The sequence below is a fragment of the Euprymna scolopes genome, chromosome 41, assembly GCF_053919585.1.
Source record: "Euprymna scolopes isolate OS-2025 chromosome 41, ASM5391958v1, whole genome shotgun sequence".
Lineage (NCBI taxonomy): Eukaryota > Metazoa > Mollusca > Cephalopoda > Sepiida > Sepiolidae > Euprymna > Euprymna scolopes.
The window spans coordinates 63,975,682-64,002,339 of NC_136522.1; the positions used below are offsets into that span (position 1 = coordinate 63,975,682).

Here is a 26,658-nt window from a genome sequence, read left to right on the forward strand (position 1 = left end):
CACATACATTACCTGGAAGTTCTAAATAGTCATCAATTTAGTACGTACTAGGTTCAACGTTGCTTAACTTCGGCATAATTACGTCGACACACCGGTTACCGTTGGATCACATTTATATTCATTACCCTGCATTTTTACGATCACCACGGAGTAATATATCGTTATATCTTGAGATGTTGTTTCTTTTCTTTTCTTTTTTCATGGAAGTTTTTTTCTCGTTGCCTGCAATTAGTCGATATTGTTTTCCGTTCGAAAATGAATCGATGCAAGGCAATTTGATAAACCTAAACTTAAGTCGTCTTGTCGTTTGTGTGTTTTTAATGCACAAAAAAAAACAACAAAAAAAAAAACAAATCGGCGGCCATCTTGATAAACGCAGACGACATTTTGTTACAATTGAAAGCGCAAACAAATTCTCGTTACTCATCCAATCAGAGATTAAAATATGAAAATCGATTTTTACAACTTGAAATCGATTACAAATTATACAATCGTCGTTTTAAACATCCACAACTATTAACGATTTATTTATGCGATCCGTATTATTTGGATTATTCGAACTACTGTTCTCATCTTGAGTGTTATTCCCACAACGTTTCCATCGATGTAACCTCTAACCTTGTTTAGGCGTATCTTGTCAGACTCGGGAATCTTCCTACGCAATGGCGCATGCTTTAGTGGATAAAAGCACTTGTTAAGATTCAGTTGTAAGTTACATTCTTCTGGAGGTTGAAAGTTCAATCCTCATTGCAGGTGACACTGAGAATACAATTGCGAATTACTTTGGGGTGCCTACCCAGTCACGGCCGACGTGACAAGGGCGTTGATTTAATAAAGGGTTCCGTTAAAAAACCCGTGCAGATTCCCGAGCTCGACAGAAAGATTCCAGAGTTCGACAGAAAGATTCCAGAGCTCGACAGAAAGATTCCAGAGTTCGACAGAAAGATTCCAGAGTTCGACAGAAAGATTCCAGAGCTCGACGGAAAGATTCCAGAGTTCGACAGAAAGATTCCAGAGTTCGGCAGAAAGATTCCAGAGCTCGACAGAAAGATTCCAGAGCTCGACAGAAAGATTCCAGAGTTCGATAGAAATACTCCAGAGCTCGACAGAAAGATTCCAGAGCTCGACAGAAAGATTCCAGAGTTCGACAGAAAGATTCCAGAGTTCGACAGAAAGATTCCAGAGCTCGACAAAAAGATTCCAGAGTTCGACAAGATACAACTAAAGAAGGTCAGAGGTTTCCTCGACCGAAACGTTGTGCGAACAACAGTAGTCGGAATAATCCAAATAATACGAATTATCAATCCTCACCTAAAAAAAATCAGAACCGTTGATTGCAAATGTACGAAAGGAATCTAATGTTTATCACGGTAATCATCTTCCTAACCATAGTCATAACCAATTTTACGGCAGAGTTAAAATCGATCAAGCGGACAAAGAAAAAATGGGAAGAGATGTACAGACAGACGAGCAGACAACTTTAGTATTATACTAGCTGGTTGCCTGGCGTTGCTCGGTCGTACAATACGCTTAAACATGATATTTTAATTTATGCAGATTGCGTATGTATTATTATAGAATCAATCCTCCATCTCTATTAATTATTATATATTGCAAGGAATAATTTGCCCGGTGGACTAATTTGAAAAAAAAAATCAATATAAAAATAATAATGACAATGTCGTTCAAATTCCGTCTGCGTTTGTTTACAATATCACGTCAGCTGATATTTGGGCGTGCCGATGACTGCCCTGGAAAAGTCACTTCTGATTAATGTTTAGTTTTAAAATATACAAATGAAGAAATGGTTTGCGGTGATTTTAAATCATACGTTTTCTTTTATCGTAAATTGAACTCATTACTAAGAAAAAATTAAAATAAAATCGTGAGGTACACCCGGGATCATTCGATCTGTAGTAGAACGCTCTACCAATCACCTATATCTCCGGATAATAGTAAACTGCTTCTTTGTTTGTTTGTTTTTTTAAAGGTATCTTTTACTGAGATTTCATTATCTCCCTTGGATGGCGTAACGTAAAATATTCCCTTGTGAAAATTATCCTTTATCCATAAGAGAGAAATGATTTTTAAGATGGTATTTTTTTTTTTCGATTTTCGATACTTAGCAGATAAATTTCTGTACAAAACATATCTAAGAACACTGCCAGACATATAAATTAGCTTTGTGTGAAATTTGCAAAAGATAGGCTCAGCAGTTTCAGAACTTACGAGGAAGGATCTCACACACGCGCGAGCGCACACACGCGCACGCGCGAATGAGTTTATATAAGAGTAGAGATATTAATACAATGTTTAACATGTTAATTAATGTCTGAGTATTATGAAGAAATATGAGGTTGCTGGCGTCTGTCAGATCGGTGCAAACGTTTTGTCGTTTTTAAATTTCATCTGGAAAATGAAAAACGATTTTTTTTTTCAACCTTTATTCACAACAATAACGATCTTGGCTTTTTATAACTCAATTATATTTATGACTAGCCTGGGTGCCGAGCAAAAAAAAAAAAAAAAATGGTAATAGGCAGACAGGCTCGAACCCGTACCACGAAGGAGGAAAAGAATATGAAAAAAAAAAAAAAACGTGACGTCTTTGATGTTACGCCCATCAACAAACCGGGAGTGGCGTAGGTTTAAATTAAGGCTAGTCAATCGAAAAGAGGGGATGACTTTTGAAAATATCGACGAAAAAAATCGACCCCCCCCTGTAGAAAAGTGCCTAGTTTAGGGTGAAGGAATTTATGTTGTTAGCTAATTTTTTTAGGGTGAAGGAATTTATGTTGTTAGCTAATTTGTCGTCCAAAGGGTCGAGCTTCAAAACAAAACCAATCTAGTGAAAATCCTTCGCCTCACTCGAAAGTTACATGATGATTGCAACGTCTTGTCAGACGAGTGCCACTCCCTCAGACATTCAAAATCCATGAGCCCAAATGTCTGAGGGAGTATCTATACAAATATGATGTTACAGAGTCTTAGCTTTGTACGACAGCTAAGTCTCTCTCTCGGTTCAAAATGCTGAGATCCAGCAACAAGCAAGAGCAAGATAGCCAGCAACAAATTGAACTGCAGACCAGCTTAATGCGGGTACTGGTCTTCCGCTTTATGGTTTTTTAAGTCAGAGATTTGCTTCTCCTGGAAAGGTTGCCTTCACCACGGCTTACGGGAGCCCTCTCTACCCCAATACACATATACACACACACAAATATACACGGTGCTAGTTGGCCGTTGACCCAGAAAAAGAGTTCATTCGCCCTTTGGAAGGTCTTGTTTTTAATCCTTCAGGGAGACTAGCCGCCCTCCTCACCAAACAAGTCTGGTGGGGGAACCAGTTTAGTCGCCGGTGACCCGACCATGAGGCAGGTAGTACTGGGTTACATGGTACCAGTAGCATATGACATGACCTGACATACATACATACATACATACATACATACATACATACATATAAATAGACAGGTCAGATTTATATCATAGATTATTTCATCGATCTACATAAAATGTAATATATCTATTTTCAATATTTAAAAAGTAGTGAAAGTCCGTCGCCTCTGTCAATTTTTTTTTGCGAGACATACATACATACATACATACATACTTTTAAACAGACAGGTGAGATTTATATTATAGATAAATGTCTCGCTTGTAAAATTATTTAAGTTTTGATGAGAAATATAGATCTAGTTCATGTTCAATCAGCCCTCCCCCATGATGTTAAGCTATGATCATCTAAATGATTTTGTATTTGTTTTGCTTAGAAGGTCACCATTTCGGAAGACTAGGCGCTGTATACACCACGCTGAATCATAAGAAATTTCCAGATTGGTATCACTGGGAGAGATGCACCACTGGTCTTAGTTAAGACATGCACCTAGGAGAAGGTAACTCTGACACTCAGACACTAGTTTTCATACTTATGCAATCATCGGTGTAGGATATGGTAATTACTGCTGGTCGTAAGAGCCGGCAAAGTTGAGGTATATTTTGTTGACTGGGTTCGAATCTCTCGACCAGTAGTAATTACAACCCCCTTCACGTAATTACATAAGCACGAAACACTAGTTTCTGTAGGTAAAAATGTTCATGTTTATTTAAAAATATTATAGTTATTTTATAACTATTATATTTTGAAATAAACATGAACATTTAAGAAATTGAAGTTAAGCACTATTTAGGGAATTGAACGAAAATCGGCCAACGTTAGCAAATATGCACCACTTCGACATCCTGTTGTTGAATACTCTCATGACTGCTGATTGTGACAGTCGTCAACATCGCCTAAATAGTACTCAATTTCCTTTAAAATGTTAATTGCCGGTGGCTGAGAGGAAACGATATTTTTTTTTTAATTAAATTTAACATTATATAATCAATTCTTAATGCTGCAATATTATAAATTTATTATATTTTTGGACTAGAATATCTTGTTCTTTTCTTTTCCAGTTTTAACAACGAATCCTTTACTTTTCCATGTTTAAGCTTAACCATATTGCTTTTCATGCTCGCATTTTTTCTATGGTTATATATATATATATATATATATATATATATATATATATATATATATATATATATATATAGGGTGTCTCAATAAAGTATATACACTCTTTAAATGACCATAGACAAATATTTATCATCAGAAAGAAATACTGTGAACAAATATAGAAACCAGCTAATTATCGTAAGTGTTCAAATTCTTGGCTACTGTACTTCATGAACAGCTGAGAACGCTAACTGATTGAATGAAAGACGTTCCTAATCAGTTTAATTGGTATGTTGACACATCTTCTTTCAGTGGTTGCTTTCAATTCATTCATTGTCGTTTGTTTTGTGGTGGGAACCCTGTGTTTAATATGCCTGCCACCCCTGTTCCAAAAAAGAGAAAACTCAAGGGGAGCGTGTCAAATCCAGTGAGCATGGACAGTACTCGATACTTCCTCTTCGTGCTAACTATCTGTTTAGGAGGTGATTATCAAGATACGCTCTTACGTCATGATGATAGTGGGGAAGTGCTCCATATTGCTGGAAGTTTCATTCGTTATTCCTAAACATCTCTTGGGAACGTGGTATAGCGTATTCATGTAGCAAGTTGAAATAATTTAAAGAGTGTATACATTTTATTGAGACACCCTGTATATATATATCAATGAATTAATTCAGAAATCATATATAAAAGTAATATATGTAAGAAAACGATATTGTTTTTGCACCAAGCTGAAACTTGCCTTTTTTGCGTTTAACGTTAATTCAAGCGATTATGTAAAAATAATTTTATGAAATCAACAATTGGTCGCGTTCGAAATAAATGGCTCAGTTCAGAGCGTGATTTAACCATGATACTTGACTTTAAACTTTTAAGTTTTAAGTGACGCCATTATTTACAGATAATTTTATAAAATCGGGAGTAGATTCTCTACAGTGCAATGTAGACTACAATGTATTGTGGATTAAGTCACTGCGGGGAGGCATGCGGAGCTTCCTTCTGCTACACTTCGTAGGGTGCTCTCTAACTAGTAAACGCCATCAATCGATTTGATTAAAAATGGCCAATTTCACCGATTTCGATAACAATAAAAGTATTGGTAAGTGGAACATTTCTTGATCCTTATTCAATCCCGGATAACGCCGGGTCTTCCTGATAATATATAAATCTAATATATAAAAGGCTACGGGTCTATCTGTCTATCCCCATATTTTCAAACTCTATCTCCACCGAAACTAAAAGTCGCAGAGAGGTGATAGGGGCCTCAACTGATTGGATTTTTTACGGATCTTTCTTGTATAGGTCGTTTGATGGTTAAAATAGTTTTTATGGGGTCAAAAAACATCCCCACAGTGACTTAATCCACAATATATTGTAGTCTACATTGCACTGTAGATATCAGATAGTTCACCCTGCATTCTCTTCTTCTGTTAATCATGACTGAATAGAAGCCATAAGAATTTCACAATTTTACTTTTGAATGTCGCCCACACTAAGGATTGAACCTTTACATTCCAGAAGAGTGTAACTTACAACTGAATATTGTCAAGTACTTTTTTTTCCGCCATACTCGTCTGAGCCCCAATCTATGGTCCCCTCCTTCCCAAACTTTCATTAAAGAAAAAACACTCGTTTAGCTTAAACCACTATCGATAATTTCCCCCCACTCTTCATCTGTGCCAAAAGCTAAACGTAGATTCCATGAACCTGTGGCACTCTCTTCTGATCTGAGTTTTTTTTTTTTAATTGTATAGATTTCTGTAACATTTTAAGGTTACACCTAGCATTGTACATCGTCGGTTACGTCAACACATAGCTCTGCACATGTGTGTGTTCTTACAAGTGAGCGATCAAGACGACAACTCATATAACAGTGTTCTTATATACACGTTGCGTAGGGTGCTTGTACATGCTCAGCTTTCTTTCATTGCCGCTTATTTCGTCGTTCATGTCTGGCCGTGATCCGCTCGTAGTTGTTAATCCTTGGCCTGGTCGTATCATGATTTTTTTCCCCGTGGTTGAAATTTTCTTTAAGGCAGATGTAACCATGCATGAAAACATAACAGAGTCTTGCTGAGTTTTCAAGGTTTTACTCTTATTTATAGTACACACATGAAACTCTAGTCTCCTTCGAAGTAATCACCTCCGGCTGCAATGCATTTGTTTTACCGTTCCAACAATTTCTAGAGGGCTCGATGGAAGCCCTCTTGTGTGAGCGTGTCAATGACGATCGTCACAGTCTATTTCATCTCCTTAATTGCCTCATATCGACACTCTAAAGTTTTCCTTGAGATAAGGGAATAACCAATGTTGTTGAATGTGTTGTTGTGTCATTGTTCCTGTTGTGTTATGTGTTCCTGTTGTGTTATGTGTTCCTGTTGATGAATGTGAACCGACACATATGAAAAAAAAAATTAAAATTGAATATTGTTTTACTTATTACAAAATAATTTTGTTTCTCTCTTTTTCAGATTGAAGACCCTAAAACAATATGGCGTCAGCTTTCAGCCATTTTATCGTGATCGTCATCTTGGCTCTAACACAATCTCAGACGTCAACTGCCGAAGAAAAAAATGCAATGGAAAAGAACTCAAAACCAACATCTGTAATAAAAACTGAAAATTTAAAATCTTGGACCAAACGAAGCGTAATTAATGGAAAAGCTTTGAACGCTATACGCCAAGCGGTGGCCAGGGATGGACCTCCTCTCGATAGCTCCAACGAAAGATACCGGGACTTTCTTCAGCTTTGGTTAAGAGAAAACGGCTATCCCACGTCGGCGTCAAATGAATGGAGAGGAAGGCGTGCCGGTTTTAAATCTCGAGTGACCCGTGATATTGATAGTGATGAGGAGGAATCACCGGATAAGAAAAACCGGCAAAACACATGGGATTCAATGAACGCCTGGGGTAAAAGAAGCCCCAAAACTTGGGATTCGATGGCCGCTTGGGGTAAGCGAAACCCCAACACTTGGGATTCGATGGCTGCTTGGGGTAAACGAAACTGGGGCGCAGCATCCGCACGGGGTAAACGCACCGCTGATCATCTGGATTACGGAGAGGGTTCGGATAAACGAAACCCCAACACATGGGATTCAATGGCTGCTTGGGGTAAGCGAAATCCCGACACGTGGGATTCCATGCATGCCTGGGGTAAAAGAAACCCTGACACGTGGGATTCCATGCATGCCTGGGGTAAACGAAACCCTGACACGTGGGATTCCATGCATGCCTGGGGTAAACGAAATCCCGACACATGGGATTCCATGGGAACTTGGGGTAAACGTGATGCGGACACTTGGGATTCTATGGCGGCCTGGGGTAAAAGAAGTCCTGACACCTGGGACTCGATGGCCGCCTGGGGTAAAAGAAGCCCAGACACCTGGGACTCGATGGCCGCCTGGGGTAAAAGAAGCCCAGACACCTGGGACTCGATGGCCGCCTGGGGTAAAAGAAGCCCAGACACCTGGGATTCGATGGCCGCCTGGGGTAAAAGAAGCCCAGACACCTGGGACTCGATGGCCGCCTGGGGTAAACGAAACGCTGATTCTGAAGATAAACGTGACTGGAACTCTCTTCAAGCTTGGGGTAAACGAACCGGAAACGCAAAAGACAAGAAGGATTGGGATTCACTGGCCGCTTGGGGCAAGAGGGACATTGCTGCTAGTGATGAAGACGAAAAGCTAGGCTCAGAAGTAAAAAATATGATGAAAAGAAGCAGTGGAAAGAACTCTAAGTCAGGGCGATGAGCCGAAAACAATATATACATTTGACTGGTAAGTAGTTTTTATTTCATTTAATATTTTATCAAGCAACTACTTATTTTCAGTTAGTGAGGGGGGGTCTATCACCATACTTTCTCCTAAACCTGTCAATTGGGCTTTTAATAAGTAGAACACTTATTATTTTTATTCATTTATTTTTTTAATGGAGAGTAGACAATTCATTGTGGATTCGTTATCAGCAGCTCATGTAACTCTCGCTTTTCCTTATTTGTCCCTCAGTCCTAATTTATGAGTGATTTTTCTGATAGAAAAGGGCGAAGAAAAAGCTGTATTCTAGGTTGACAGTATTTTGCATGAACAGTAGTTTGAGTTGTCGGAAATTTTCTGTTCCTGTGTCTGTCGTTGTGGCCATATCACTAATAAGAGTGCTGGAAGTAAACGTTTTATCTGGGCTGACGCTATCCGCCTGATAGTCAGGAATCTGAACCTTGGATTAACCACAAAGTAGGCTGTCCTATCAGCAGGTGCAAAGTACTGGGGCTGCTGTATTGCCATTTGGTGAATGAGTTCTGAACCATGCAACAGCTTCTGGTGGGGCTTCTCGATTCCATATTAATGGGTAATTTTACGGTTTTACCTTTTCATATGCCACAAGAAAAAGTTTCTTCGTTTCTTTTTCTCTCTTACTTTCCCTCTCTGCCTTGCTCTAACCAAGTCTGTCAGTCTGTTCCACAAATCCCCAAAACTCCATCATGAAAAGTCCCAAGAAAAAATACACGAGTAAACCCAGAACTCCAACTTCCAACGTAGGCCCCCACTAACATGTCTCCTTCAACATCAGGGGTCTACGTTTCAACCTTCCAGAGGTTGAATCCCAATTACAGGAGACTAAAAAAGACCTATTATTCCTAAGCGAAACCGGCATTGTACTGACAATTACTCTAGATGGTTTTGTAATTAAAGGATACTCTAACTTAGCATCCAAATCTGACCCCCAAGATCGCCATGGGCATGGATATATGTGCCTACATTAAAGATGGCTTTCTATGTGGTAGAGACATCTTCAGAGAGGACTCTAATTTACCCTATACATGCTTCCAGGTTGCACTTACTTACACCACAGCATTTATATTTGCCCTCTATCGCCCCCACAACAGCGAGGTTACCATCTTTTAGAGCATGTCTGAGAAAATTGACTACATCCTGTCTGCTCATCGTTCGGCCAACATTCACATCTGTGGTGACTTCAATGTTCACAATGTGAAATGGTTAAACAAGACATATGATGAGGGGAGGTTCTGTGACGATTTCTCTATTGCTTATGACCTCACTCAGATTATTCAGGAACTCACCAGTGTGCCTGATACTGACAGTCAGTATGCAAACCTCCTAGACCTTTTCCTCACAACTTGCCCTGAGCTGTGTTCATCTACCGTTCTATTACCACTTGGATTTTCCGACCACTCAGTTGTATCAGTTAAGATAAAAGCAAAATGTAATAGGTTCGCAGACGTACCTCTCCGTCGTACTGTATATCGATATTCTATGGCTGACTGGGATAGTTTTCGTACATTTATTACAGATTTACCTCTGCGTTCCATGTTTAAAAATAATGTGTCCTCTATAGTATCAGACCTGACGAAATGGTTAATCATAGGTATAGACCGCTTTATACCCTCCAAAATATTCCAGCAAAAACCTAACAGCTTTGGTTCTCACCAGAATGTGCCGCTGCCATTGCGCACAGGAATTACTTTTTCCATTGCTTCCAACGTAATAGATGTACTGAGACTAAAGCCGCTTTCAGGACTGTAAACAGCCACTGTAAAAGAGTAATAAAAAAACGCGAGAGTTGTATGCTCAGTCCGTCAAATCCAAAGTAGCTGAGCAGCGACTTCGTTTCCACCAGTTTTGGCAAATAACAAACAGGGTCCTGAATAGAAGTGTGTGCTTTATCCTAACCATCATCAATGGACCTAAGATAATTTCGTCAGCCGCAGACAAAGCCATGCTCTTTGCTAAGAACTTTGCAGCTAATTCTACCCTATGCGACCAAGGCCATCAACCCCTCTTATTTCCGCATGTATCTGAAAACATGCTATGCGATATACAAATACCTGTGCATGATGTTGCCAAGCTAATAAGAAATCTTGATTCCAGTAAAGCAACTGACCATGATGGCATTCCAATTATAGTGCTAAAAAAGCTTCAACCAGAACTAGCTCGCATACTTACAAAGCTGTTAAAACATCTCCCAACACCCGGGAAAACCTCATCAGTATGTCCTATATTAAAGAATTCTGGTGATCGGTCATCTTCCTCTCAGTACAGAACAATTAGTCTCTTGTGCTTCATGAGTAAGTGTCTGGTGTCTGTGTTAAATAGAGAAGTAGTCAGCCACCTCAGCAAAAATCATCTTCTTATTGACATGCAATAGTTTCCGTTCTGCTAGATCTACAGCGGGTGTGTTGACGGTTATATCTCATAGAATTTGTGAATCCCTTGGCGGAGGCTTCCTTTCTAGGGCAATTGCTCTTGACGTATCAATGGCCTTTTGATAGGGTATGGCATAAAGGTCTACTTCATAAGATATCCAGCTATGGTATAGCTGGAAATGTCTTCTCAATTATTAAATCATTTCTGTCGGATAGATTCATAAGAGTAGTAGTTGATGGGTAGAAATCAGAAGCTCACAGTATTAATGCTGAGTTCCTCAGGGCTCTATCCTGGGCCCAGCTCTCTTCCTTATCTACATCAATGATCTTTCAAATTACATCCTAAGATCATTCGTGGACATGTATGCTGACGGTATTACCATATATGGCAACATATTAAAAGCCGTAAATGACAAAGCTCTCTCTCTCTCTCTCTCTCTCTCTCTCTCTCTCTCTCTCTCTCTCTCTCTCTCTCTGATCTTGAGTACGTGGTACATGGGGAAAACGGTGACTGGTTACTCTAAAACCAAGCTCCTACGTCATCACCACTTTTATCCTCATCTGGCATCAATTGAAATGAATTGCTCTCTTGGGGAGGCTGCCTATTTTGACAAGCTTCTGGGCTTGACCTTTACTCCTGATTTGAAATGAAACACATCCGTTGCAATTCTCTACCTATATAAAAGCCAGGTACGGCCAACGATGGAGCACTGCTGCCTCAGAGTTCAAAATAGACTTCGTAGCTTAGTGGGGGATGACCTTTTCTCTTCCCTGCAACCTCTTTCCCACATAAGAGATGTTGCAAACTTGTCTCTGCTTTATCGTTATTTTCATGGCAAGTGCTCTGGTCGCCTCTCGTCAAATTATTCACGGAAAACACTCGTCAAGCCAAAACCACTATCAATAATTTCCCACACTCTTTATCTGTCCCTAAACGTAGATTCCATGAACAAATCTTCTTTCTTAGCGTTGCACACTTGTGGAACTCTTCCGTTTGCCTGCTTTCCAGCTGACTACAATCTGATTGTCTTCAAGTCCAACGTAAACAAGTTCTTGATGAGCCGTCCCCCCCCTAGTAATCCAATTTACAAAATGTCCACTACTTATGTATGCCCATTAACCCTTATCCTCGAGTGGCCTCCTGGCCTTGATAAGTGGTGACTTCTTTGTAAAAAAAAAATAGAACAGAAAAGTTTTCCACCACTTTTATGCCTACATGCAAAGATTAAAATTAAGATTTAATGCCACTAAACCTTACGTCTGGAATACTTATTTTAATTTTGATCAAAGTCCATTACACGATTTTGATTCTAACAAAATGTCTTGAATTTAACGATTCTTAAAAAGAAATAAACATTCAAACAATCTTAATTGATTATTTGTATTATTATTCATCGGACTACTGTTCTCATCTTGAGTGTGATTTTCACAATGTTTAGGTCGATAAAACCTCCGACCTTCTCCAGGTGTATCTTGTCGAACTCGGGAATTTTGAGGGAATTTCGAGTGGAACCCTTTATTTACGTCACAGGGGTAGCATGCTCTTGTTCCGTCAGCCATGACTGGATAGATATCCTAAGTAATTCGTAAATGTATTTTTTCCGTCGCCCACACTGAGGATTGAACTTTCAACTTTCAGGAGAATATAATTTTTGCAGTACTCTAACCACTGTGCCACGGGTCCTTGCGGAAGAAGATCGGAGGTTACATCGACCAAAACGTTGGATGGCAGTTCAATGCAAATCTATAGTCCGGTATTTTATTTTTATTTTTCTGTCTAATAATATTCATATTAAAAACACATTTTCTATTGCTATTTATTTTCTTCCCCGCGAAAGCAAAATGTGACACAAGGTCGTTTTTAATGTAGGGGAAACCAGCACCACAAAAGAAGGGCAAAAGGGGTACTCTAGTAGAGGGCCAAAAATAATAATTGTCTCAGTATTGTTATATTGTTATATATGGATCGTGGAATTTCCATTTATCTGCAAAAGATTTAGCTAATTTGCATATTCTTTTAAACATTCATTTTAATTAATTCCCTATCAGTTTTTCTTTTCGGTTTTCTTATGGGATTATAATCTTTAGTTTACTATTACGTGTAATTGTATTCATGCAGATATTCTACATGATTTATACTTGCGTAATATTTGCGTAAACACAAACCTTTTTCTATATATATATTTATGCATGCGTTTTGTTTAAAAAAAACTTTGCCTCTGTCAGTTTTTGTCTACAGACATGTGTACTTAATATATAGAGTATTCGAACCCATGCGAAACTTTATAGTTGCGTTTAAGCTAGGGGAAAATCAGAGCAAAAGTGTGAAAATAAAAAAAATGGAATTTACTAGGTGAAGATCGAACGATGTCATTACGAATATGCATGCGTAACGTAATAGATATTGGTTCATGTTTTAATGTTTAGCTTTGCAGCAAACATGTCTTCATCGCTCAGGCATTAACCTCAACGGAAAAAGTAAATCGTAAGCTAAGCGCTTTGGTTTCGATTCTCGGTGGTAGCGCACAAGTATTTTTTTTTTAAACTTTTTAAGTCATTACTATATATTGGGTCCAATATAATCTTCTCTTCTCTATATAAATAAAATGAACTCATTTTTTTCCCGTCTGATTTTGACATTAATAGGATTAAAAATCAAGATATTTCATGCAAATATAATATGCACAAACGGCAGAACAATATCTGAGGTGTGTTATAGGCTTATTATTTCTCAAATTCCTTGATAATCTTAGATTTCTATACTTTTTCTGCTGAGAAGTCACGGCCAAAATCGGTTAAGATCAATGGAAGTGGTAAAATATTTTCTCTCTAATAAATTCCTCCTCCCCCTGCCACCACTTAACACCGTTTGGGGATCGTTCACAAGGAACATTTGAGAAGAGAACACCGGTTTGGCTTCGTAGTTCTTTCATGTTAAGCTATTTAAAATCACTAAACTAAGCTGTAGTGCTCTGTGGCGTAGTGGTTAGCGTGCTGGACAATTCACATTATATTTTTACGTTCGCGCCGACCTACCGTAGTCGTTTTTTTTTCCCCCCTAAACAACTGGAATGGACTTTTCTTGGTGGCCGAACTGTTAACGTTGCAGATTTTTTTTTTTCACACTTTATTTTCCTACTTTTACTCATGACTCCGGGTTTGATCCTTCCTACTTACCTATCATAACATTTTTTAAAACTCCCCCCCCCGTCCCGGAAACAAACACTCGGGCAACGCCGGGTACCCCCGCTAGTATAATGATAAATACGAACTCTGCATGAGTCAAAATATCATATTTTAGCGTATTTTACGACCGAGCAATACCGGGCAATGCTTGGCAATGCCGGGCAATACTTGGCAATGCCGGGCGGCCTTCTAGTATGAAATATTTTCCTTTTCAAATGGGAAGTTGTATCTATATTATAACATTATCCAACACGTTGTTGCCTCAGTGGCAATGTAGACAAAAAAATAAAAGATTCTTCAACTCCCATTATTTTTGTTCTACAACGACATCTTTTTTTCACCATTCTCCCGCCACGCATGACTTCTCGTTACGGCTGTGACGTCACCCACGTGACCGCCTTCTCGAAACTAATCTCAAATGTCATCCGCGTCTCTAACGTGATCGTCTTCTCGAACGTGGTCTCTCCTTTTTTTATCGTCTCCTTTTTCCTTACCGTGACAAGTTCAGTATCCGCATACAGCCGTCCACACTATCTTACAATATGATGCCCATGAAAACACTCTAAAATGCTTTTAAAAACTGAAAATTTCGAAATATTAAATTAATATGATTTTAATATAGAATTTATTACTGATAATTATTATTGCAAGTAATTATTGTAATTGTAATTATTATAATTGATTTAAATTAATATTGTTAAAATTGCAAAATAACTCAAGGTATGCAAATTGAAAAATCTGGGGAGATTTTATCTTCTTTTTCTGAAATTTTGAGATGAGGATTGATAATTCGTATTATTTGGATTTTTCGGACTACTGTTCTCATCTTGAGTGTCATTTTCAAAATCTTTCGGTCGATGTAACCTCCAACCTTCTCCATGTGTATCTTGTCGAATTCGGAAATGTTTTTTGTTGAACTCGGGAATTTAGACTGAATTTCGAATGGAGCCCTTTATTAACTTCATGAGGGTGGCCTGCTCTTGTTCCGTCAGCCATGAACTGGGTAGAAATCCTAAGTAATTCGCAACTGTATTTTTCGGTCGCTCACACTGAAAATTGAAACTTTAAATCTTCAGGGGAATATCACTTTTAAAATTTATTTTTCCAATTACTTTAACCACTGCGCCATTGTGTAATGTCCGCGTATATTTTAAAAAGCGTAAAAATACACATGGGAAGCGGGGCTGCTGCCCTTTGGCGAATGCCAATTGACATCTTGCCTTGGACAGCCAGAATAAACGCAGACCCGTGAAAGTGAAAAAAAACAAACATGTTCCATAAATAAATAAAAAAAAAAATTATTTCCACGTTCGGAGTGAGGTAAAAATCTGAAATGAATATGAAACAAAGCTGACGAGTCGCCCTGTGATGGAAAAGAAGAAATGTACGAATTAAAGGGAGAAAGAAGGGGAAGGTGAATGCAACTAGTCGACATGTGGAGATGTAGACAACCCGAGAAATCTTGTGGCGAACGTTCCGGAAAGATTGTTTTCCTATTTACTTGCGTTCCCACGAGGGCAGAGTTAGACACAAGGCGGGTTTTTTAATGAGGGGAAAATCCAGCTTCCTCCAAAAAGGGGGACTCTGGATACGAACAAGAAATAAAATTGCCTCAGTCTAGAAGGATTTCTCCTTTACAGGTCGAGGACAGAAAAGGTGAAGTCTAGCATCATAACAGATACTACACTATGATCTTGGGAGGCTAAATACAAGTCGAAAGACTGGAACGCACGAGAAATGACTCTTTCCGAAAGATTAACGATACAGGAGGGCTTGTAAATTAGCCGTAAATGAAAGAGATAACAGTTTCCTACTAGAGAAAGATATTCTTAAGGAAGGCAAATTATGGCAAAGGGAGGAACGCGTGCAAGCAGTGGGCTGAATGGAGAGAAAAAATATTAAATATGGCGCCCAAATGACCACATCTTGCCCACAATTAAATTGCCAAGAAATGAGAAGAGAAAAGGCTGGATTAACAGTCCAGAAAAACAGTTTAAATTAGGTTAAGGAAGAATTCATCAACTAATAAGCAGTAGGGAATCTATAATAATGAATCTCGCCAGTCTGTTTGTTCGTATGTATTCATCCAGAGGAAGTCTCGAAATAAAGACGAAACGTTGATGAACACATAATACGGTTTGTTCTTTTTTATTTCTCTATGTATGTATGTATGTATGTATGTATGTATGTATGTATGCCTTAAACTGTCGACAGGACCGACGAATTTTCACGAGATTAGTATCGTTTTGAAGCTGGACCCTTCGGAACACAAATATCGAAAAATTGGCTAAAAGTATTAATTTTTTCACCCTCAACTAGGCACTTTACTATAGGGAGGGGTCGATTTTTTCGCCGATATTTTCGAAAGTCAACTCCTCTTTTCGATTGTCTAGCCTTAATTTAAACATTTGTCACTTCCGGTTTGGCAATGGGCGCAACGGAAAGCCCGTCACGTTTGTTTCCTCTTTCATGGAACGGATTCGAGCCTGCCTGCTTAGTACCACTTTATTTATTTATTTATTTTTTGCTTAACACACAACTCCAAACACCCGGGCAACGCCGGGCACTCAGGCCTATAAAAAATAAACGATAGTTACAGATAAAATTAATAACGTCACAGCAAGATGAGATATGAAAAGAAGACGGTGTACGGGCCGACTTGTCCCTGATGACAAAGTGGCACCATTAAGTGACGTTGTGAAACTTGACAGGGGGTCGTATATTACAAGTGTAGATCTTTCTAAATAATTTTCTCTAACGTTTTATAATTAATCAATTAAACATTGTGAGACAAGATTTGTTTTTTCTTTTAAAGCAAATCTCATTTGCATTTAGCCGTCGTTAATGCTATTTTGAAATTTTCATAAACGATTCAAAAGAATCGACGGTCTGTATTGCAAAATAAGAAAACAGTTTAGGAACAGAAGAAAAAGCCCATCCCCATGTCAAGAATAACGTTACTATTTAGAAAATCGTTCTTAACATTCTGACGGTCTCTGCAAACTATTATCTGTCTTCCCTTTAATGAAGAAATATCCATTCTTTCTCGCAATTATGAAAATTTGGACGATTATTAGATTGATTTGAAAAGAAAAATATTATTATTATGATGATGATGATGATGATGATGACGATGACGATGACTATGACGATGACGACGATGACGATGACGATGATGATGATGATGATGATGATGATGATGATGATGATGATGATGATGTGCAACAAAAAAGGAAAATCGGTTTTCATCTAACCGGAATGGAATCATGTCTTTTATAGGGCGATAATCGTTCCATCCTCTGTGTGTGTGTGTGTGTGTGTGTATATATATATATATATATATATATATATATATATATATATATATATATATATATATAATGAAGCCATGCCTTTGTGTAAACGGTCCTGAATATGACCTAAAACTATATCCGATGGTGAGGCCCCACCTTGCGGGCCTTGGGGAGTGTGGAGCCACCCTTTAATTGCCATTGCTCCCAGGTCCACTCTGACCCAGAGTGGTAGCACCTGTTAGGGTCCCAACTATGGGTTAAATAGAATCTGACTTAAAAAAAAATATACTCCATTAAAAATCGTTCCTCAAAATAACTAGATTCTGCATTAAATAACCTGAAAAAGGTTGATATGCCGTAAAACAAAAACGACCAACCAACTTTGTGTAAACAAATTGAGCTTAGGTATTTGGAAAATGTCAAACATTATTAATCCACTGGCCGCATAGCAGCAGTCGAACAGCGCAACAGTTGGAATAAAATAATGAACAAAACAGTATATGTATGCTTGTGCGTCTGTGTGGACGTATTCAACCGATAAGCTACTGGTCACGTGACACTGAAATTAACAGGAAATAGTAATCATACACCAAGGATGGTTTATAACACATAAAATCTTTGTTTGGATGGATGAATAACGCGTAAAGAAATATGTCGGCAAGTCGAAATGCAAAACGTTCATTTTAATTTGCCGATATATTTCTATTACTTTTGCGCGTGCGTAAAATTCATCATAGCTTGAAATCGTTTAATTTTAAATCTTTTTTTTACCTATCTGTCGATAGCTCAAACAGTAGGGAACGTTTTCTTACGTCTTTCTTTATTGTGCTCTTTCGTTAACCCCTCTCTCTTTCTCTTTTTCTTTCTCTCTCTCTCTCTCTTTCTCTTTCTCTCTGTCCCCCTCTCTTTATCTTACAACGTGTCTCTATTTTTCTCATACACCTATATATCTTCTGGCTCTAGTCCGTTACTCTCTCTAAATTTATCTTTCTTTATCGTGCTCTCTCATTAACCTCTCTCCCTCTCCATCTCTTCCCCCCCACCACCACCTTATTCCCGTTTCCCTACCCCTTCCGACCGATGGTAATCAACCCCGCAATCCTTTGGGAATCCACCCGTTGACAGTTTTCAAGATATCCACTCCAGGTTTCTCACTTCTTATCATTTTTCTTTTCTTTTTTTTTTGCATTTCTTGTCCCCCCCCCCGTTTTTTTTTCTTCTCCTTGCTTGGTTTCCTGTGTTTTTATCTTGTCACGAATACTTCCGGTTTTAGGCTAAGCTTGCCTTCCGACATGAAAACGAAATATCCCAGCATCCAACTGACAATAACCTGAAGCAGCGATACAATCACACAACTTATTCTGAAATTTTCAGATTACGATGGATTATTTGCAAACTGAAATTCTTTGGACTACTGTTCTCGTCTTGAATGTTGTTTTCATAAGGTTTCGGTCGATGTAACCTCTGACCTTCTTCGGGTATATCTTGTTAAGCTTAAAATACAATTGTCAATTACTTAGGACTTTTATGAAGTCATGGCTGATGGAATGAGATCATATTATACCGGTGGATTAAATTAAGGGTTCCATTTGAAAATCTAGTGCAGGTTCCTGATTTCGATTAAAAGATACCCGTTTTCGATAGAAAAACTCCTGTGTGAAAGGGTCTTTGTCACAGGTCACCAAATGTGACCTTTCCGGGTCACTGGCAACAGGTGTGAACCCTCAGCGATCCTTAAATAGGGATCTCTTATCACATACGCATCGTGATCGTCTTTCACAGGGAATTTTCAACAAGTTCTCTCGGCGCAGCCGGACCTCGTTGGTCGGTTGGTCAGTATCGATTCCACCTTCGGCTTGATATGCTGTGTCACGCTGGAAGTGAATAGATTTTCATGCACACAAAAAAGACAAACTAAGATATCTCTATTCTACTGAGTTAATTTAACTCAAATTTACAAAATATGATATAAACTTATATACAGTTGTCCAGTTGTTGATTTCTTACAAAACACACCATTGAATCTCAATTTGTTAAGTACTCTCCATTTTTACGGTAGCGACGAACGGGTGGAAAGGGGTGTGTGTGGCGACGACTCTTCGATTAGGATCAGATTCGCTCAAAACTCAGGTTCAACTTACGGATTTTGGCGCAAGGTATCAGGGTTGGGTAGGTTTTCTCTAGACCAATCGCCAATCTGTGCGTAATTCCAGGGGGATTCCCGATTCCCTGCGTGTGTGCTGGTGATTTTGCGAAACGCTCGCAGTTTCGGTTCCTACGAACAGAGAGGTTAACCTCCGTGACCCCTCGTCAGAAACGAAATCATATTCGTTATGTTCTCAAAACGACATCAAATTTTCACTTTCCCAGCAAACAATAAAATGTATATGTCGGTTTCACAAAAATAATAAAATTCATAACTTAACTCTTCCTTCCAGCAAGGTCGGCCGCCGCTGCCCGAGCACGCAATAATGCTTAACAATTACTACAAGCATAGTTGCCCGAAATTCTCCAGTGTTTCGCGAGTCTTAATCTTCCCCCCCCTCCCAATAGAGAGCCCTACCACTCTCCGCGGCGGTCACGACACATCTGATTTCGATAAGATACAACTAATGAAGGTCGCTGTTTACATCTACCGAAACGAGTAACGTGGGCTGGGTCGCAGTTACAAACAAGCATAAATAAATCCGTCTGACTTGTAAGATTAGAACATTCGTATTTAAGACTAAAACAACACACGACAGAAGAAAATTCGAATGTGAGCAAATAATAGAACAAATGTAATCACTGAATAGTTAAAGTTCTACACTCTCGGCATTTTTTTCTTGTTTAACATGAATCGTTTATCACCTGATCGCGTTTTTCTTTCGGCCGACCGCAAGCTTGACACAGCCAGCCCATTCTCGGCTTCACTTTACAAGTCCGTCTCCTTCAGTGTCGACTTCTTCTTTTTCCCGACCCTGATCACGTGGTGTCTTTTTTTTTTCTTGTCATGCCAGTTCGTTCATACTTCCTAATTTTCATATGTGCTTTTTTTTTTGGCTGCAGCTGTTGCTGTTCTAGGTCTCCATTCTAAGACACGTCAGCCCTCTCCTCGGTGAAGGGAGGGGGTGACGACCTGTTAAACCGTCCGTTCTGCTCAATGTCCAAATTCCAACTCCAATATGATGTTCAGATAACCTGATCACATGGTAACATACACGTAGATCCCATCACTTCCCCTAAACTTGTCTATGGTCTAGCTTTTTCATATTTTGACAATTTTTCATCAACATTCTTCAGATTCATCTCTTATTTATCTCTCCAGATAGGTAAATAGATCGAGATGGATAGTTACAGAAATAGATAAATAACTAGATAGATGGACACTTTCTTGTGTTTAACCTACTACATAACAGGTTTATCTTGAAATCCCATTCCATTCCAAGTATATTTAGATGGAAGTGGACTATTCAAAGAAAGGACAAAGTCTATCCATGAAGATAATCAACATTTACTAACAACGTTTTTAAGACAAAGAAAGATAAGTGAGTTCCTAAAGAATGATAGACCAAGGAGGGTTTTTTTTTTGTTTTGTTTTCGCCCACTATTTGTTATTTTTATGTGGTAGGGAAATGTACACACACAGACAGACATACACACATACATTTTCACTTTCATAGATATATAGATAGATCATATTGGACCCAATATATAGTAATGATTGAAAAAGTTTTTAAAAGATGACTGTCCAAACCAAAACGCTTAGTTTTCGATGTATTTTTGCCTCAGCCGTTTATGAGTGAACTATGAAGACATGTTTGCTGCAAGGCTAAAAATTAAAACATGAACCAATAGCTATTACGTTATGTATGCATATTCGTAATGCTGTTGTTCGACCTTCACCTGGCAAATTCCATTTTTTTTTTTACACTTTTGTACAGTTTCCCGGGCTAAAACACAAATATAAACTTGCGCATGAGTCCAGCTACCTTGTATATTAAGTTTCATGCCTGTATACCAAAAATTCTAGGAGTTTAGTAGGCAAAATTTTTTAAACAAAAATATTCACGCATGCATAAATATATATGGAATGAGTTTTATGTTTACTATAAAAATTTTACGCAAATATTACGCAAGTATAAATCATGTAGAATATCTGCATTAATATAATTACACGTAATAGTTAACTAAAGATGATTATCACATAAATAACCAAAAAACAGCTATTGTACAGTTTAATTAAGACATTTAAAAATGAAAATATGGAAAAAAAGGTTATATTGTACGTATACGTTTTGGACTGAAGATCTCCGAAGAAAAATTTCACTTAATTTGATCGAATAGTTTTTATTTTTTTATTTTTATTTTTTTTTTTTTTTACAGCGGAAAAAACACGTTTTTATGAGAGCGCGTTGAAGTCAGCCCTGTTGGAATTTTGTGAACACGCCACGGGGAGATAACTCCAGTTTAAGCGCCGACACTCCCTCCCCATTTTTGATACTAGCTTTTCTCCCTAAACATCGAACCTTTTGCTCGGTAATATAACAAATTGTTTTTTTCGCTGTAAAATAAAAAAAACTATTTCATGAAATTAAGTGAAATTTTTTTTCGGAGAACTTCATTCCATAACGGATACGTACAATATAACCTTTTCTATCGATATTTTCATTTTTTAAATGTATGATTGGACTGTACAAGTACCAAATAAACTAATAGGGAATTAATTAAAATCAATGATTAAAAGAATATGCAAATATTTTTTTATCTTTTGCAAATGAATGCAATTGCATTACCCATATACAACAAAGTTGTATTTTATTTTTAAATATATAGAAAAAAGATTTCCTTTGAATAAATACTATATATGGAGAGAGAAAGAGAGAAATCACGATGGACTGAAAGTGTGTAAGCGTCCATTTTTAGTGTGACATTTAAAATTTGAAAAAGTGTACCTTTGTTTACATATTAATTAAATTGTTTATTAACAAACAAGCAGGCAGGAATACGGCTTTATATATATATATATATATATATATACATACATACATATATATATATATATATATATATATAACTACTTAATTCACTCACATAAAATTAATATACGAAAGTATAGATTTATGCGTAAACTTTAAGTATTTACTTCAAAAGTGCTCAATACGTAGGTAGAGCTAGTTAGTAAGTTATAAAATGTATATGGCGATTAAGCTACACTGAATATTTCGTGTTTCATCCACTCTAGGACTCTTCAAGCTTACGCATAAGCCTGAAGAGTCCTAGAGTGGATGAAACGCGGAATATTCAGTGTAGCTTAATCGCCATATACATTTATATACATATATATATATATATATATATATATATATATATATATATATATATGTTGAATATGAAAACTAGTGACTACACATATGCAAATATGTTCCAGTGACCACCCTGCTAAGGAAAATCACATCACCAGGCCAAGAATATCTCCCTGACGAAGATATATTTAGAATTATTAATTTCTTTTACTATGATGTCGAGTTTTTTCTGGAAATTATTTTTATAATTGTGGAATTCAAGATTCCTAATTAGGGAGTAAAGTTCTTTTTCAAACAAAACTATTTGTGGAATAATTGGTGGGGATTTCTTGCTTTTAAATCCGCATCTTTCTTTTGTATTATTCCTGTCATTATCCTGAATGAAGAATGAAGGGAGATATTCTTGGCCTGATGATGTGATTTTCCCTAGCAGGGTGGTCACTGAAACATATTTGCATATGTGTAGCCACTAGTTTTCATATTCATTATATTCATATTGCTCTGTCTAGCAATCTTTGGTAGACACATTGTGTTTTTTTTGTTTTTGTTTAAATAACTAAACAATACTACCAATAATATATATATATATATATATATATATATATATATATATATATATATATATTATAACTTACTATATATATATACTAGCAAAAGTACCCGTCGTTGACTGGGTCCAAAAACAGCCTACAGAAAATGGACTCTGATTTATGAAAGTATGATAGGTAATGAAAAGGAAGGGTCGTAAATTTTGGTTGAAGTTGGGGGTATCAAAACCAAAGCAAAATATGATGAAAATAAAAATAAAATATATAAACCCCATAATTTATTATGCCATACCTGTTCACACTGAAACACTTATCACAATATTCTGTGGATCTATATTAAAAAAAAAAACTTGTTAAAGTTTGTGACATATTTCAATTCTATGGAGATCAGGTGCGAACGAACACCTCATAATTTTATTATACCATATTTCTTCAAACTGAAACATAATTATCAAAGTATACTTACGCAGATAGATATGAAAAGTCTTTATTAAAGTTTGTGCCTATTTCCATTCTATGGAGGCCAGCCTTCTCATAAGTGGAACTTCTGTTCTTTAGTTCCTTTTAAATAACGTAGGACTTGTTTAGCTCTGTTTAAATCCTTCATTGTCGGTCGTGATAATTTTTGTGACAGTTTTGTTACTATATAGCATATGTCGGGCTTGGTTGCAGTTATTAAATATATAAGACTACCTATAATTTCGCGATATTGTGTGTCATTTATTATTTCAGATTCTGTGTGTATATTTTTATTAATATCACTTTCGACCGGTGTAGAGCGTTTCTTGCACTCTCCCATTCCAAATTTTAATAGTATTTTGTCGATGTATCTCGATTGAGTCATCGTAACAAGTCCTTTGCTTTGAGTAAATTCTATCCCCAGAAACCAGGATATTTTGCCAAGATCGGTCATTTTGAATCTTTTACTTAATTTGTTCTTAACATCAGTTAACATTATGTCGCAATTTGATGCGATTAAAATATCATCGACCCAAAAAACCAAAATCAGTAGTTTATCGTCTTTGTGTTGGGTATATAAACAGGGATCTACAGCGCATTGTCTAAATTGTTGTTTAATAATATAATCATGGAATACTGTGTTCCAACACTGAGCACTCTGCTTTAGACCATATAATGACTTGTTAAGTCGCCACACGCTATTTTTATTTTTCATTATAAATCCTTCCGGAGGGGTAATATAAATTTCACAGTCTATTGGGGCATTCAAATAAGCATTTTTTACGTCCATTTGATGGATGTTTAGGTCATATTGTGATGCGACTTGCAGTAAAACTCTGATTGTCGTTAGATTTGTGGTCGGCGAAAACGTAGAAAAGTATTCTTTACCGTAAATCTGAGAGCACCCCTTAGCAACAAATATTGCTTTGTACTGTTCTACGCCTGATGCTGTACTTTTTTGTAAAGACCCATCTGGTAGAAGTAACATATTTATCTCTTGGGAGAGGCACTACCGTATAGGTATCATTTTCGGTTAAGGCATCTATTTCTTTTTTCATGGCAATTTTCCATTCATCACAATGTTCTGAATTAATTGCTTCGTTGAAGCTTTTTGGCGCATTTACCATTGAACAGCAATAGTCGATTTGATAATCCTTTATATTGTCGACCACAAAAAAATCGGGTCGTCTTCTATTTCTTTTGGGATATCTTTCGACTTTATCATCATCATCATCATCATCATCATCATTATCATCATCATCATCATCATCATCATCATGGACACTCTCGTCTCCGTCATTTTTATTTTTTCGTTTGTTCTAATTATTTGAGGCAATATAATTCCATCCTCTTCATATGACGGGTTTTCGTCTTTACAATTAAACGTGTCTGTGAATTTTACACACCGGATTATTTTTATTTTATTTTTTTCGGGAAAAAATATTAAATTGGCTGGACTGTTTTTATCGTATCCAAGAAATATACCTCTGTCAGCTTTAATATTCAATTTACTCTTTTTCTCTATATATGCGAAGCAAGTTAAACCAAATATATGCATTCTGCTTAAATTTGTTTTTTTTTACCGCAGAAAGATTCATATAGTATTTTGTTAAAAGTACCGCAGAAAGATTCATATAGTATTTTGTTAAAGCACCTGTTGCGTATATAGGCTGCCAACATAAGTGCATACGTCCAGAGGTTTTTAGGGAGTTTTGATTCAATGAGTAGGCATCTTGCCATTTCAAAAAGTGTCCGCCACGCACGTTCAGCAGTCCCGTTTTGGTGTGGCGATCTAGGAGTTGATGTTTCATGCCTGATATGATGGTTAATTAGTAAAAGTTCAAAGTCTTTATTGGTAAATTCTGTACCGTTGTCAGAGCGAATACACTTGATTTCACCGTAGGGGGCCCATGTCGGCTAGATATTTCTTAGTTGCTAGCAGGGTATCAGATTTATTCTTTAAAAAGTAAACCATTATTAAACCTGAATGGTCATCTACGAAATTCAACACATATCTATAATGTTCTCTGGCCATCGGTTCTACGGGACCGTTCAAGTCACAATGCACCATTAATAGGATTATTTTTTTTTTTTTTGCCTTTTTGTCTGGTATCTTGTTTTGATAGTTTGTCATTTTCCCTTGCGTACAGACGTCGCAGTTGAAGGTTTTTGATTTTTGTATTTGTATTCCATCAACTACAGTCGGCAACTTTTTGATATCAGAAATATTGCAGTGTCCAAGAATTTCATGCCATATCTGTAGATCATGGCAGGCGGTTTTTGATGGGACTACGCTATTTAAATAATATAGTCTTCTATTTTCTTTAATGTCGAATACAGTTCCATTCGGAACTACCAGTTTTGATTTTTTGGGGCTAAAGTTTATATTTGCACCTTGTTTTGTGGCAGCTTGTACAGAAAATATATTTTGTTTAAATTTTGGGATTAGAAGGGCGTTTTATAGAATACAGAAACATAGCTCACCTTTATTGTTCTTTAGCGAGATTTTCGCATTGCCTCTTTTAAAACGATATCACTGACTCGACTCCCGTCAGCTAGTTCTACAAAATGATTTTGTGGCTTAAAGCTGGGATCAAAATTGATAAAATCAGATTCCTTTGTAATCGCATGTGCCGTGGCCCCACAATCGACAAGAAAATTATTATTGTTTCTTGAAGCATCAAATGTACACGAAAATAAAAATGTATGTTCGCTAACAGAGCTCTCTACATTTTTAATGTAGTCGCCATTTTGAGCCCTGTATCTACATTGGAAACTCTTGTGATTGGGTCAGTTCAGTGTATAAAGAAATAATTTTGGGTTTTCCTTTCGTTAAATAATGCTCTCTCAATATGTTTAATGCTTTGCAGCCGTCGTCCAGGGCTTCTCTCATTACCAGTGATAGACTTCAGTCATCTAAACACTGTATTAATTCCGCAAAGACAGTTGCGTTCTTTTCAATGAAGTCAGGGTCGTTTCTGTTTTCAGGTTGTGTTTCTAGTACTTTGTGTAGTTTTTGGATTCGTAGATATCCCAGAAATTTAACTTGCCACAATTCGAATTTTGATTCGGATCCATCGAAATAAAGACGCACCTGGGCCCATAACCTCTAGAAGTGTAAGCCATTTTGAGTTTCAGAACAGTTTAAGATGGTTCGCTGTTACACACAAGTCCTGGGAGGTGACTTGTTTGTAGTAGACAGTTCCACAGAACAAAATATTCTTACCGTGGTT

The 26,658-nt window shown here is 37.3% G+C and overlaps 1 protein-coding gene across 2 annotated transcripts in view; it reads left to right on the forward strand.

Moving 5' to 3' along the window:
* The window catches only part of LOC145266554 (uncharacterized), a 132,213-nt gene that overhangs the window by 104,077 nt on the left and 1,478 nt on the right, over positions 1 to 26,658 (forward strand). For both annotated transcript variants that reach the window (XM_080122337.1, XM_080122338.1), the window contains one exon: positions 6,967 to 8,270. In XM_080122337.1, the coding sequence (XP_079978463.1) occupies positions 6,987 to 8,243 (1,257 nt within the window). In that variant the 5' untranslated portion in view covers positions 6,967 to 6,986 and the 3' untranslated portion in view covers positions 8,244 to 8,270. The remainder of the gene's footprint in view (positions 1 to 6,966; positions 8,271 to 26,658) is intronic.